Raw genomic sequence first — 16980 nt, forward strand, 5'->3', positions numbered from 1 at the left:
GTAGTGCCCACCCGGTATGGCGGCCACGTAATTGTGTATTAACTCCCGCAAGTGGATCGAATTAATATGCACCGCGCGCGACGAGAAACTATCGTCGGAGAAGCGGGATAGCCCGGATGGCCGATTGCGAGATCGAATCAAGCTTGTCGCGGACGTGATTATTTGTTGACGCTTAATCGGTGACATCGACTCCGAGTGAAAGCCAGCTTATCGTCATAACTAGCTTGTCGTCGAACTTATATGCGTGCTGCAGAATCAATTCTGCGTCATTATTAATAAAATAAAATTGTTTTTCGAACAAATTACTCAATTTGCAAAGAACTTGAAACAGAAATTGCGAGGAATATTTTTTCCCGATTTAATTTAATGAAAATATTTTCCTAATATTGCTCAGAAATACACGCTGGTTACTAATATGTTACTATTAATTCATAAAACAAAAAATGTAATCGTTCCTATGAAGACTTACTTCTATGGGATACTTTTCAGGCATCCCATGGGAGGACGAGACACCGGCCGTGCTCAGCATCATCAGGGCTAGAATCGATCTGCAACAGAGATAGAGAAACAGGCGTATAAATCGATCCATTGTGTAAATACGAAGATCAATGAGCGGAATGGCGAGCACGATCTATATACTTTCATGACCGAAAACCGTTCGCGCCGAGCGAAGCAATTACTCTTTTATCGTCAGCAGCATCGCCCGTTCGCCTGCTTTCATTGAGTTAGATATTTCAAGAATGCGATCTTAATCTTCATTGAACAACTAACGCGCGCTTTCGCAGATGTGCAATGATAATTAATTGAAGCCGATAATGCCAGCGATAAACCCTGTTTAATCCTTTGCGCTCCAATATGTTTTTCTTTTCGCAAAAGTACGTCTAATCAATTACTTAAAATAAGTATAAAACAAAAATAAGTACAAAACAAATATATTTACAATGTGCAAGTAAATAGAATTCTTTTCTCCCTTTCTTTTCCTTTAATTATTTCGTTTCCATACCCAAAAATCAACGATCGAAAAATATTTCCAGTATAAGCATCATATTTATCTTAAAAAAGTTTAAAAGTGTGATTTACGGTAATGTCTACGATACAAAGTTAAGGTATCGCGCAGCTAGGGAACGGCAGAAAGCGCATTTCTCGTTGACAGGCCTCGGACAACATGTTGCTTCCGTTGGCGTAATCATTAATGTTGCTTGACCACGTAGATGCAGATCCTGGCAATCGATACAGCCGATTCGCGTTGACTTATCTCGGCTCGATCAAACTACACCATACGCACGTCCCAATTTTTCCTCGTCGTATACAGTCGCTCTCTCTCTCTTTCTCCCCGCGTGCATCCTGAGATCGAGCTCGACATGCAATCTCAGCATCCGTTGCTACACGGGATAACGATTGCGCACCACGTTCCCCGGAAACCGCATTTTTTCGGCTGGTGAATTAGCTTAGAAACGGTCGCGGATTTACAAACACCGTACAAGAAAAAGAGAGAGAAACATCATCAAAATTGCAATATATACCTAATATATCTAATTAATATTTAACGATAGATAAAACGTGAGATACATTACGCGTATAGATTTAGCGGCAAACGTTTAGTACATATATGAATAACTTCATTTGAATTCCTTTCCCCTCAATTTGGAGAAGAGGAGAGGCAACGGCAGAAGTGCAAGCATGAGTGATGTTGGCAACGAAGAAAATGCACAGACGGCGAAGCACGCAGATGCGCTTTCATGCGCGCAAAAACCGCGACCGACTTGTCGCTTCTCCACGCTTAATTATTCATAAGCGCGCTAAATTGGCGCCCGCGCGCCGGGAAACGTATAACAAATAGAAAACGCATACGGCGATGATAGGCCGCGACGCGCGCAGATGCGCTCTGATGCGCGTAAATGCCAGCCACCGTATCATCTTTCCGCGGAAATTACTCAAAAGCGTGCGAGCTTTAAAAATACTGGAAGGAGGAAACGATGCAAAACGCAGATGGCGATACGTGCTTTGATGCATTTCGAGAGGCGCCGTACCGTTCTATGAGTTAAGTAACGGCCAAAAAGTTGCGATAAGGAGCAAGTTCTAAGTTAAAGGAGAATCTGTTGCTTAAATATTTTGCTCAAATATTTTACATCTAAATTACGCAAAGACGCTCTCAACGTCGAAATTAATAAAAGATTAATTACAGAGACGTGTACATATTAGAAATTAGATAATATCTCTTTGAAACGAAAATCGTCCAATCTCGAGGGCTCTCTCGTTTATACGAGACAAATCGATGTACAATCCTTAATTAAATCTAAATCATATATAAAATTTAATTATTCCTAACAAACAAGTTGAAAATAAAATTTAATGAGTTATATATACTTAAATATATTTCACCTCTTCATGAGAAATAAAAACTCACCTTTAAATGCGTGCTTGTGAATTAAACTCCCCCAAAAAACTCGACCAAAGTTGAAATTATTCGCTCTGTTTGATTTATATTAATCGAGTTAGAAGTCAACAAGTCTCAAGCGCGAGCAGGAAGTGCATACGAGCTACTAGATCACACACAAAGGGGCGAAGGGGAGGAACCTCGACCGCGACTGATCCGGGTAAACTGTGCCACTATAAGCGTTAATAATGTTTCACTTGTTGCGTTTTCTCGGAAAGCTTAATTAATCATTAGATCCCGCCACCGCGGGTCGAGGGAAAGGGGGAGGGACGAGGGACAAGACAAGCGGTAGCACACGACGCGCGTATGCAGCCGTGCGTGTAAGTATATTCGCGCGAAATCAGAAAAATGCGCTATCTCGACTATATCCACAACACGCGACGCGCCTGGTAATCGAGGGGCGGCATGCGCGTTTCCCGATGCACCACACGCGAGCGATGAGGCATTGCGATGTAGCGCGTTCGCCCGCGACGCCTAACACGTGTATCCATCTGCTCCGGGACCTCTCGCAGCGAGTCTGCAGCAAAAGGATCGCGCGAGATCGCAGCCGGATTGAGAACGAGGAATTCTGATTTTTGTCCATGCCGCGACCGCGAGCGAGACTTGCGTCGTCCGTTCATTACGCATCTCTCCTCCGCGATGCGCGATTCGACAGACTGCTTTCGATTATCTATTCAGAGAACCAGAAAATAATTTTCCTCAAGTCTCATGTTTTTATCTTGATATTATCTAGCTAATATCTTGATAATAGTTTATATATTAGATAATATATCAACGTTATAGTATGTAAAATAATTGAACATAAGATAAAAATAAGAAATAAAATAAAATAAAAATAAGAAAAAATAAAGATAAATTATTTTTATGTTCAGTTATTACATAACGGATAAATATGAATAAATTACTTGCTACACAGAAATCTGATAGTAAAATAAAGATATGCATTAATATCTAATTAACTAATTAATAAATTTTTCATACTAATTAAAACTTCTTAAACTCTTGGTAGCATAAAGTGAAAACTGAATAAAATAGCTACTAATAACTTACACAATTTTAGCTCTGTAGAAAGTAAATTACACACATATATCTCAATTCTCAAAGAAGAACGTTGATAGATGACATTTACATTCATATATTCCTTTGCAGATGTGAAGCAATGATATTATCTAGCTCTTTCCGACTTAATTGACATCCTGAATTCTCTGTGTCAATTTGCTTCCGTAGTCTTTTACTACTTGAAGTACACCGATAGAGATTCCGCGCTTTATCAGCGACAATGCGATCGCGGATCGCGTTTCACGGCGCGGCTCACAATGCAAATACATTCTTGCCGAAGTATCGACGATCGATCTCTCTCCAACAAGAGCTTACGAAGTCCGAACAACTACGAACCGTATCCACGACCCGTTACGACTTCCCAGTTCCCCTATCATGCAGCCCGTCGCGGCGTATCTCGCACTTACAACAAACAATGCTGGTCTTGTACTCAATGGCGTAGGAATGCGAAAAATCGATCGGCAAGAAGCTGCACCATGCCTCGGCCGGCTTTACAAAACCCGGCCAGAATCCTCCTATTGAAGACGACCACAGGACGTCAATCGCGACCAGATACGCCACCATAAAGTCAAGGGGCCTCAATGGCTCTCGTTAAGGGGAATACCGAAGCCGGTTTTTTGTCACTAGAGCGAAATTATTAGCGCTGTACTTAAGTGCGAGTAGCATATCTTCCACTTCTGCGAATCTTTGGCAATTTGGATCGAAAGTCGGTCAGAGCGATAGAGCGCGCGAATTCCGAGCGAACGTAAAGCAATAAATAAAATACTGCGATATTATATGTAGATATACATATTAAACGTTATAGTGAAATTTATGATATTTTCCTCGTTCGTCAAAATCAAAGAAATACACGGAAATGTACATATAATGTATAAAATTTCATTACATTTTTCAATTACATTTTTATACAACTGCAACTAAAATTATAGAAGAATAAATTTAATATTTTATATCGTATATACTAAATTTATTTCTGTTACTATTATGATTCACTTATTGCCTCTAATGATACATATTTTTACTAAATAATACATATTTTTACGCAATTAAAATGTAACTTAATGTGAAAAAAGATATAAATATATTTGTAAATAAAATAAAATGCAATGGCAAAAAAATTCGATTTGTAAACGACTTGTTCATACAAATTATTTGAGCGATATATCATCACCGTTTCACGCTCGAAAGAAATGCGCTTTACTGCGCCGCAATCCGACGAAATCAATAAAGATACTCTTAGAATCGTTGCGCGACATTGTTATCACAATAGCATCATTAAATTATCGTATTATATAGCCAATGAACAAATTCTCATCTAAATGGTAACGTGTGCTCAGACGGAACAATTGCGGGTCGTGTGACGGGTTTAACGGTGCCATATATTAATACAACTCTCTGGCCGCTTCTCCAAGCGCGGCTATACACATTGTAACTTTTACGCCGGTATTATAAATAAACGGCACTTGCCCCGCAATTACGGCGGATCGTAAAAATTACGCCGGTCCCTGCGCCCGCCGAATAAAAGTTATATGCCCGTTGTGCTTACGTCGCGTAAATACGATATCTCGAAGTTGCAGTTGCGACTCGACAATTTGAAACTATTACAAGACGTACAGCGCAACGTTAAATTCAAATAAAACTCGTATGGTACACGCTCAATGTGCTTGATATATAGCTTCCAATCGTGTTGTGTGTTTTGCAGACATTTAGAGAGCTCTTTATTCTCAGAGCTGTCTTCATAATCTCTTTATAGCTCGTTTTAAGAAATTTAGTCGTTTAAATTCCCCCTGAATTTGTCTCATTGCCACGAATATCCTGTAATAAGTTTTCGGTCGCTCAAGTAGTTGTCCTTCCACAAAGGGTTGTAATACGTATCGAGCTTCAAACATTCGCGAGACTACTTCGAAATCAATCCGAAGTGACAGAACAGGGAGACGCGCAAGGAGGAAGAGGGTGGACGTATCGTCGACATCCGGCGTCGCGGGAGGGCCACAAATTTCGGTACCACGGTGGTCTCCCCTCGAGGAGAGTTTTCGTCGCCATCGGGCCTCAAACCGGAGCGAACAACGCGCAGCGGACGCAAAAAGGAATGACCGTGAAATATGATGCACGATACGCGCCACAGCATTGTCTTCGGCACGAGAACCGTACCCTTTCCCGACGAGAAGTCGCCGTCGGGACAAGGGGGGACGAGGACAAACGGGGGGGGAGGAACGTATGTGCGAGTCTCGAATGGCTCCTCTAATGATACCGGAGCACCTCGATCGGCTTAAGAAGGATTTCCACTACTGGGCCACGACACGACAGCTCTCCCGGGCTCCATTCTAAGCGCGCGCGGGGCTTTTAATCCTCCTGCTGATTTCGCCGAAGCTCCCGTTCAAGCGGGGCCGCCCATCGTTAAACGTCACTAGTATTTTACTGTAGTCCAACGGGGAAAATAAACAGCCGCGCCAATGGAGGCAATTAGCAGCGCTCTCGAGAAATTTCTTCGTAGAAATACACTCCGATTCGGATGAAATACGATAAGAGAGCATTATAGTGCTTGACATTTTTATTCACTCGACTTTTTCATTTCACTGAAGATCTCTTATGTGGATTTACAAATTAATCGGAAAAGCAGTTTTTAGAAGCCGAAGGGATGTAATTGCATGATGCAACAACTCGGAATATAATCGCCTCATTTAAAAAAAAAAAAAAAACAACCCAGAATTTCAAGGTGCATTAATTTACTTGTTCTGCTCTATACATCCATTTAGAATAAATTATGAAAAATTATGTGACCATGGTTGTCAGGTAGAATTTAATTTATAGATAAATTTAACAAATAAAATGTTGACGTAAATACATATAGCGCTATTAGCTTTTGTTATAACAATAAATCCTCAACAAGATATACATAAATCATTGCTGGTGCAGTCAGAGTCTACGTGGGATATTTCCAATATCACTGACGAGGCATTTCGGAAACTATAAACCGAGCTTCACGCACGTACACGCCTCGCAATGTAGCCGATATCGCACGCAGGTGCATTCGGGGTGAGATGCGTTGCCGATGCAATTGCCGAGAGGTACTCAGCGCCAGTTTCCGATAACCGAGATGGCTCTGCATTGCTGCTGTGCTGCTGCTACTGCTGTTATTGTTGTCGCGGCAAGCTCTCCTCCCTTCGGTATTTACCTTCCACTTTCGAAGGACCGATTGTCGATTGGAGCCTCGTTATATCGTTCGAGAACATCGCCGAAAGGCGCCTTCCGCGTGCAGAGGACGGATAATGCTTACGGTACATTTTATTTTATTACGGTATATTATAAATTACTTCTTGATATATTGATATTCTATATTCAACTCCTCTCCTTTTTTCGCCCATTAATCGACAAAGGGAGCAAACTAATGCAACGATTAAACCAAAGATAACGTGGATATGTTCCATTATCCAGAATCATTGCAAAATTATCGATATTCTAAGCAAAGCAAGAATTTATCTAATCTAATTTGGGATGAAAGGAACACCGTTTAGAATACAATCGTGGCGGAGCATATAAAACATTCAAAGGCCATTCGCGATCGCGCTGTAAAGACACTATCGGCGGGCTTCATATTGTTGCGTCGCATCTGTTTAAATTTACGCCGCCACGCCGCGCAATGCGATATCGCAATTAAAGTAACATGCTCGCTAACTAGTCGTTACTTCGCTCATTATCGAACGTGTAACCGAGATACCGCCGTCTGCCGAAGGTGTTTCGTGACCCCGTTTTAATGTGCCTCTTATCCGCGTTAACTGTTCGATCATCGCCTAAGTGAGAGGTTCTTTTCGCTCGTATTTCGAGATCGCCACGCGGGTGTTAGATTAACAACGGCAGCCATTTAGATGATGTAACGTCCCCGGCACAATATTGTCGGCTGTGGGACCGATATTACCCAGATATTCGGAGAACGCGATTATTGGGATGAAAGGATAATTGTCCATTAAGCTCGTGGGGCAATACGGAAAAGATCGTTGGCGATTAAGTAGGAATTAAATGATTCGGATATTATACAGAAAATTGTGAAAAATTTGAAAGTAAACGGTTCCATAAAATCACGAAAAAGTAAGTTTTTGCCAAACGCACCGTTGAATTTAAAATCATAAAATTACCATATCCAAGATCCAGAATTATACGCTCAATGATTCAAGATCTAATATCTAAAATTTTATATATTGTAAATAACTCAATCATTTCAATTAAAAAATATCGATTAAAAAAAAGAAAATCATCTGTCTGTTCAATCCTAATTGATATCATAATATAGAAATACATTTCTACATGTTATTTACGGACAGATAGACACAATGAGATAAACGACGTAGTATAAAATAAAAAATAAGGAAAGTTTGCTCGGCTGTTTGTCAGACCGATTCTGCTCGGTTGTTTGATTCAATTAAACAGAATTTCGCACACCATTTTCGCTCATCAGAAGTGAACCGATTCGTCGAATCAATCTCCTCCTAAGTGAACGATGCATACCCGAGAATCCACCATGACCACGGGGCACCGCACCGATTTTGCAGACGTGAGTTAGACGCGCAGATCGCGAAAATAGATGAGAGACCGGTATCGACGTGTAACACACACGGTGGCAAAAACGTTCGGAAAACCGGCCGGTCATCCGCGGCGGCGGCGGCGGCGGGGCACGGCGGGAAGTAAAATTAGCGCGAATCGCCCGCGGGCGGTATATCTACCTACATGAGGACGGGCCATCTACGTTGAAGAGTCTTGTTAGCTGCACGCACGACTGCACGTACGTGTAACTCCACGTGAAACCCAATACACCGAAGTCAAGCCGACGAGCCGGGTGGCTGACTGGGTCGGGCGACGGTCGGGGAGAGGGGCAAAAGAATATGCCCGGGCTTAGGATCGAGTGGATCGACGCGTGACCACACGTGTGATCTGGGTCAGTTTTTGGGGGCCGGATATGCTCGAGCATGGACAGGACCAGCGATAATGGAGGAGGGAGAAGGGGGGACGCCTAAAACTGATCCGAAAGTTTTCTCATGCCGTAGAAATAGCAGCCAATCTGGTATAAATTAATTTTAATCGTCAAACTTGGCAGTAGACATTAAACGGAAAATTCAACAATAAACTAAATGCAGATTTGTAAGCAAAGTACCAAGAACTTGCAAAAATTGCACAAGAATATTGATTTAAAAATAAAGATGTTGATCTTCTCTCATTTATATCTACAAAATCTGTTATATACATATAATTCTTAAATATCTCAAATAGTGAAATAAATTTAAGTAATAAATTATCTTTTAAATGCTCGCAAACTCTTTTCTTTTCTATAATTCCTCTTTTCTACACAAGTAAGATTTGAATCGTATGAAAAAAGCTAAATTAAAAAATAAAAATAAAAAAGAATAAGTCTGTGCAAATATAAAGTACATTTACAATAAAACTCCAAGATCATGCAACATTGATCGTGTAACGTTTAAATTAATAATGTACCTACACGAAATAATACCTACGCGAAGTTATGAATCGCAGCAGCAGTCTATTGCATCGCGCGATGAGCAACACTCGATTTTTGCACGTCAACAGATTATGCGATCCTATCGAAGGTTTGATCGCAAATGTCAGAAGGCCAAGACGCCTGTTGATAATGTAAAAAACGTTAAGCTGTCCGGGGGGAACGCGGATGTCAAGAGGTCGAACGGATCCAGCAGGGAAGTCGGGACGAGTCCTCCTTCGGAGGAGTCCAAGTCATTCAAATGACTCACGACGATTTCCTGCGCGAAGTCAGGATTTAGCGATTCAGCTTAGGATCTACTGACTGGATCTAAAGCCATTCTCAAGCGCAACATCGAATATATTAAAATCTCTAAAAAATTTTTCCAAAAACACGCCAGAAGACTCATTTAAATGTCAATAAATAATTCTCACGCAATTGCATATTAAAATCTTCGACAAGAATCTTATTGATAATGTTCTCCTACTATTATTTTATTGATCTAATAAGTTTAAAGATACTTTGTTATCTATAGAGTTGTAGTTGTCTACTTAATAGAATGTTACAATTCACATATAAATATCCAATTAAATATTAGTTAATCCCGGATTCTATGGTTGCTCTCCTAATGCATTAGAGATATCTCGAATATTTTGACGGACTTTTGTAAAGCTCGTGAGCACAGCGCTTGTGAAAAACCTTTAATGGATAAAAATGTTTCTGCCCGTTTCACCGTTCGAAATACATTCATGCACGTTGTCAGATGAAAGGGATGTCGCGAATCATTCGTTATTCGACATACGTCGCGTTCTCGCATCCTCCCACGTTTCTATTAATATCCGCGCGCGCGTTGTTGCACGAACACCCTCGTGCATTTTTGCCGTTTACGAATATCGTAAACACTAAAGAAGCTTACTGGAAAGTCGTACATGCAACTTACATTTACTCTTGCAAATTTCTAAAAAAAAAAAAAAAAAAAAAAAAAATCGTTCATTTAAATGTCAATTTTACGCAAATTAATTACTTAAAACTTATTATATAAAACTTATTAATCGCAAAATTCCGTAATGAAGAGAATAGACTACTGCATTGAGTATATAAATATGGCCATCATGCAATTATACGTACATAATTTATAACGCAACAAAGACCTTATTGCAAATAATTTATTATAATATTAAATAATTAATGTGATAAAAATTTGCATGCGCGTCGTAATTTCACTATGTGGGACAAACATGTGTTGCATTAAGCGTTTCGGGGAAGTGGGGTAAAGAACTGTGAAGCAAAATACCCTCGCGTGAGAGAAGTTTCGGATTCGTATATCAATTACGAAGAATTAATTGCCAGTCTCGAAACAGCATGTTATGTTGGCCTGCAGTTTAAAATGTTGCATTAGCCGACACAGGGGGATAAATTCTCTGTTACATTATGTCTTTATCATGATAATATCGTATAATTTACGTGAATTTCAAAAATTATATTTTTATAATCGCGTAATGTATTTCGTAGTTTAATATCTGACTTTTATTGCCGCATATATATTTCATCGTAATTAATAATAAATTGTTATTGTAAATAATTCTGTAATATTTTTTCAAGCTTATCCGAAAAATCTTAACATTTAATATTTTATATTTTTTGAAAAAATCTAATAATATAAATTTAATATGTTTGTGTGTGTGTGTGTGTGTCTGTGTGTGTGTGATAGAAAAATTATATTGAATATTTCGTATTATTCGATTATTAATCTCAATCATTATACCTACTTACATACTATAGGATTAACTTTTATAAAAATACTTTGCAAATATTATCTAATATTCTTTTAAAAGATGAACTGATTTATGAGAATCGTGCATTCTCTGAGAAATACTGAAAAGAAAATAACACCCCCACCTATAACTCGACGCACAATCAAGGACCAATACATCACTTTAATATATCATCCCACTACGAACGTACGAAAGGGTTAAGACCCTCAATAATTAACCACGCTGAAGTGTTCCAGTCTCACGCCGCTGGATTATTCATCTCTACGATTGAATTATTAAAAATCGTCCCAGTCGTTGGGCGCGCAAGTCATTGCCGCATGCGTTGCATCATCGTGCATTACTCACGCGTAATTCACGGGCATCATCGCCGCGAACTCTCAGGATCGACGAAGTCGCCGGCGACTTATTAATATTAGGATCCATCGAATTAAGATTCCTCCGTGCTGGAGGCAGTCACGCATAGATCATCCGATTGCGCTCGACAACAACGAAGCGGGACCGGCGCGGCGCGGCACCGAGACCGAAGTCTTATATTCTATTAGGTGCTTCTCGTCTCGACACGGGACTCGTGGCTGATTAGCGAGCAAGAAAGGAGCTGCTGTGAATCGATAATGATCGACGGTAGCATTTAATGACTTACCGTACGACACCGTCCGTCCATTATATTTCCGCGTTGATTATGCGAGACGACGGAAACTTTAATTGAAAATATAATAATGGATTTACATATTACATCTTGGTACAAAAGGCGATAATTAAAATTCATTAGTTCGACGGAATTAAAAGCTGCGGAGAGAGAACGGTTCATAAAACGACATTTGCAACGCTTTATACACGAATAATAACCAAAAACAAAATGTTAAAAATACATAGTATATCCATCTAAATTGTACAACTCTATTACAATGAATTGTAAAATAATAAAATTTTAATATTAACATAAATAACGAGAGAGAGAGAGAGAGAGAGAGAGAGAGAGAGAAAGAGAGAGAGAGAGAGAGATGCAAACATATGCGGTTAAATATTCACATCGCTTTTATCGGAGATAAAATAAAACATCATGCATATACATATGTATAAGCAGTTTTTATTTCCGGTTTAATTCATTTTTTGTGATTGTAATATCAAATTGCAATTGCTAGAAAATATATAGATGCAAATACTAATTTGAATAAAACTGTATAAAAATATATATTTGATATCACAGGTAATTGCAATAAAATATAATTTTCATTATCCTTCATACTAATTATTTGCTAATGAATTGCCAACGCGAGCGAATACCAGAAAAAGCGCGTCACCGACCTTGCTTCCATTATACGGCTTGCAATAAAGCTCAGATTAAATCTGCCAGTTAATACTACAGAGGCAAAGCTATAAAAAAAAAAAATGTTTGTCATTTTCCAAGAAATTCATGACGCTGTTTTAATTTTAGAAATATGCGATATTTCGTCATAAAGCAGCCGAAATGTGTTACGTACAATTTGTCGAAGGTAATTAAATCCGTGCCGCGCGCACGTCGTCGTCGTGTCGCACAAAGGCGTGTGTCATGATGTGCCTCGCGCCACGAATCTCTCATCTTTTGGATTATTTCCATTCGTTAGCCATTGCCTAGATATTTTAGGAATCGCTTCAATAATCATACAGTACGGTATATTATTTTATCTGTGTTGCACACATACAAAACTTTTAATGCAAAACATTATAAAATAACGCGGAAAAGTTTAAAAATATTGTAATTATATTGTAAAGTATCGAAAATATATGAAATTTTAAATTCATAAACATTTAAAGAATATATAAAATATAAAAAAAAGAAATCTATATACAAAGGAGTCTATAAGGTGTATAGCTATAGACTTTTCTAACTTACGAAGATAATTTGAGAAACTTTAAATACTTTATCTCCACACGATGAAAAAATCGAGACATCCAATAAAAGTTGCGCAAAGAAGGAGGCAGACAGTTCACTATTATAACTTCGCCGCGCCAACGGTGACGATTAAAGCATGCGGTAATCGGCACGATCGTCGCGATTAATCTCCTGCGGAGCGCAGATACGAGAAAGGCGCGGTACGATCGAGGGATCGCGAGCACCTTCCGTGCAATCCAGTAGCCGAGAGAGATACGACCGACCTTCCTGGAGCTTCGCCTCCTCTTTCCATCTTCGATTTCTCCACGCTTGTTCCGCGCAATACGGCTCGGATCGGGCCGTGCGTACCGAGTGACGTGAAATTATAATTCCGTAAAATTAACGTTGCATATGTTAATTATTAAGAACCGGTCCGTGGTCTCGCGGCCACCTTCAAGGTTTCCCCGTTCCGTCAACGGAACATGTATACATGCGTGCGCTCGCACGCGAGACGTGATGCACGATCCAGCGTGCATCCTTGTGCGTGGGGTGGCATACGGCTTCGCCCTGACCCGCCGCCGATGGTGACGTTGAACGTCACCGTGAAATCCAGCAATTCCTCCTGAATAAGGATTCCGAGGCAAAAGAATAATGACTAAAAGAATTTCTCGATTTCAGTTCTTTTCAAGCGGTTTCGTTTTCTCTAACCAGAGACGATTTATCGCGTCTAAAACTGATTTCAAGTCTCAACCGAGCCCGCATTTCGTCACTCTATGCACCGGCTCTCACGATAGAGAGTGTCGCGGGAAAAAGTCGAGTGATTTATCATGTGAGTGTTTTATCACGACAAGAAGTCGTATAAAGAAGTCGATTGTTCCGGTTCCGTGATATCGAGAGCTTTCTTACGCGCGAAGCTCCGTCGCCGTCGCGCGTGCAAAAATCAAGGAGGAAACGTGAGGAAGCGCCAGGGCAAGTTTATCGATCGTTGCATCGGCGCGGCGGCGGGCGTTTTCACGTCTGTGCGAATCAAACTGACGTCCGGAATCGAGTGTCGAGTGTGCAGCGTGGAATCACCTCGACGGCGGGGAGGAGAAGGGGGACGCATTAGGCCGCGACTGTGTGCCGCGGGCAAACAAATCCGCAGGGTACACGGACGGCACCAGTATGTACAAAGCCGGTGTTGTCCGCCGTGTCAATAACGGCCGACGAGAGAAGAAAACACGCGCGTTTGGTCGGCAAACGCGCGCCGTTTTAAAGCGAGGGATCGCGATTTACGGCGCCGATCTCTTCGCGCGCGCGCGCGCGCGCTCTTTGCGAGAACAAAAGCCGGGGCTATTCCAGAGCGGAAAATCGCTTCGACATGCGCTCGCCGCCGAATAATAGCACGAGGAAAATAGGAGTGCGCGGCCGACGCACGGGAAGTCGAGCGTTTGCCAAGGAAATCGGCGTTTCGCGTTGAATCTATTAAGACTCCGCGAGGCCTCTCGAACGAGCTTCGACACTTAACTCTCCGGCTCGACAACGGCGCTCTGTTACAATGCGTCCGGTATGCGTTCGGCATATAGAGACGCGCACATTACAATATCAAAACCGGAAAAAATCCGCTGTTGAGTGGCGAAGAATGTACTCAGACCTCTTCCAGAAGAGATGAGAAATTCTTTACGATTTACACGTCACGAGTGTCGTGGAATGTTCGCGGCACGCGATTCTTGACAGGATTAAGATATTTAAGCTATGAACAAAATCTGATACTATAGATAAAAGTTCCTTTTATGAATAACTTTTAAAAATCGTTTTGTTAATAGCTTTTTACTTGCGATGTCAGTCTTTTGAAAAATATGTTTTTAATTATTTACAATTTTTTTTTCTTAGAAAATTTAGATCAACTCGGTCAGTTGCGATGTTTTAATGGTCAAAATTGAGACATTGCGGCACAAAATAGCCTCCAACTTTTTACAGAATTTAACAGCTGATAAACTTCTGTAGAAAGTACGCAGAAATTAAAGTAGAATTCAAAGGCATGGAACGAAGAAGTTGCACAACTTCGCATGAATAGTAATGGTACGACTTCAGCTTCGTAAGAAATTAATTACTGATGACAGCGATCACAGTCAGATACGCTCACACTTCGCTAATAGCTAATTAGTTAAGCTCTTCAGATAACGAGGGGAAGCATTGATTCCTGGAAGCGGTAAAAATAGAATGTGTCCTCGCGCTTCAGAAAAATACTCTGATTTAATTCACCGAATTGAATTCGTAGAAATTCTTTTCGTGGAAAAATCAAATTTCATCTGCAACACGTTTCTTTCTTCGAATAAAATGGAAATGTTCGCCGAAAGAGAAAAACGCGACATAGAGAAGCCGATACTGAATATGTGCGGCTCGTTGCGATGTGCATTCCTCGAATGCTATGCGTCGTTCCTGTTTAAAGTATCGGAAATCTTTTAACGAGCGACTGACAATTATATTTTATTCGGAAAAAAGCTCTTCGGAGAAGATAAGCTGGAACGAAGGCCAGAAAGATTATAATTCCCAAAATGCGCTATCTAAATTTTCAGAGAAAGCAAAATATTTAATTCTCATCGTAAGCGGTTTATAAAAATCTCGCGAGATTAAAATCTTTCGAATACAATATCGGTGCAGTAAACGTAACGGATTATCGAGGGGCAGAATAGACAATGGTAAAGGCGCGCAACGGAGAGAGAATAGCAGACTCGAAAAATAAGACCGGTGGTTCCTCGATGAACGACGCGAGATCGAAATCGAAGGGAGTCACGATAAGACCCGCGCTTCCGTCGTTGCGTTGCAGCGGACAGGAACAAACGGTATATACGTGAGCTTACCGATATATACGTGCCTCGCGGTTCGTTAAACGCGGCTGCCACCGACCGAAACAATGGCTTGTACACGATACGTGTACCGTGTGTTCGATCCGAACGAAGGGGGACCCTCATGCGAGAGCGGCATAGCAAGCGTAGGGACGGGTCGAGACGTCGACGTCGTCGTCGTCGTCGTCGTCGACGCCGCTGCATATGTATAATAACTTCCGGTCGCGGTTAAATTGTTTCCTGCCGACGAAATAATTAAATCTGTCCGCGGGACGATCGTTCTCTCGATGCAGACGCGCGCGATCTCAGCGTTGCGCGATGTCAACAGCGGAGAAACGCGATTTCCCGTCGTCGTGGAATAACCAGAACGGGGAGGTCGCTCGTACGGCTTTTATTGTTACGGCAAACTCGAAACGAGTCAATACACGTTAGATACTCTCACAGCGAACGAAACGCAAGTATAAAGCGAAAAAAGCAGAAATATGAGATCTAACTTTTTTTTTTATTAGAGAAATGTAGAAATGTTGACCGTACAAACTTGGAATGATATTGATAATAAAAAATTATTTAACGTCTACATAAACATCTTTATTAATGTGCGTGCTAAGGGATAAATTTTACGTCTGACGTGAAATTAGCAACACGTAATAAACACGGGAGAAGAGCGTGGAATGTGAGGAGCGGGGTGAGCGGGGAGTATCGGAAAGGCGTTGGCCTTTCAGGAAATCACCCAGGCAGGAGACATCTGCGCTGGTCCGGAAGGATCGATTCACTGTTAGCCGCAGGATTCGATGTAATTGCGCGACTGAATGCGCGCCGGGTTGAGAAGTCAAACGCGCGCGCGCTCGCGCGTAAAACGTTTAAACGGCGATTACGCGTATACTTTGTCGAGGAAGATCGACAAGCTCGGCCCGCAGCCACGACCGGTGTGGCGAACATCGTTTAACGACCGTAAATTTCCACCTCTCCTCCCGTCTTTGTGGACTCCTCCAAGTCTACACGCGCCATCGAGTACGCCGTCACGTACGGAGACACCGACGCGGGATAATACGTCGGGAGGCGCGAGCGGCGTGAAACCTATACGCGTAGATTATGATCGCACGGATGCGCAATCGTGTGCGTAATTGGTTCGTTGATTAAACGGCGAAACAACGAGACTCCAAATATCGATGGAACTTTCGGCTGCTCAGAAATCGCGAAAAATTATTGCGCGGGACAAGAATCCCACAGATTTTAGAAAATAATCACGCAAGAATTCAAAACCAATGTCAGAAAAAATATTAATATAAAAATAAAAAAATGTAAAAATTTACCCTTTTACCGTTAAATGTGCCAATCTGATATTGAGTTTTATTTGTTTTGTGCAACAATTAATGTAATGTAGATCTTCTGTTTTTTTGAGATGATGGAGAGAATGTTTGCAATCTTATCGTACAGAAATTGAAGAATCGCGATTGTCCTCCCTGAAAGGCGCGAAATTGCTAGTCGTCACGGTCGCCTGCATCCATCGATGCAACATCGGCGCCGCGCTAACTGGGTGCAAT

At 41.2% G+C, this 16980-nt stretch overlaps 1 protein-coding gene across 3 annotated transcripts in view; it reads right to left on the reverse strand.

Moving 5' to 3' along the window:
* Positions 1-16980, reverse strand: part of LOC139816785 (thrombospondin type-1 domain-containing protein 4) — a 71960-nt gene that overhangs the window by 20705 nt on the left and 34275 nt on the right. For all 3 annotated transcript variants that reach the window (XM_071784530.1, XM_071784539.1, XM_071784527.1), the window contains one exon: positions 470-548. In XM_071784530.1, coding sequence (XP_071640631.1) covers positions 470-548 — 79 coding nt within the window. The remainder of the gene's footprint in view (positions 1-469; positions 549-16980) is intronic.

Source organism: Temnothorax longispinosus, chromosome 1 (assembly GCF_030848805.1).
Source record: "Temnothorax longispinosus isolate EJ_2023e chromosome 1, Tlon_JGU_v1, whole genome shotgun sequence".
Taxonomy (NCBI): Eukaryota; Metazoa; Arthropoda; class Insecta; order Hymenoptera; family Formicidae; genus Temnothorax; species Temnothorax longispinosus.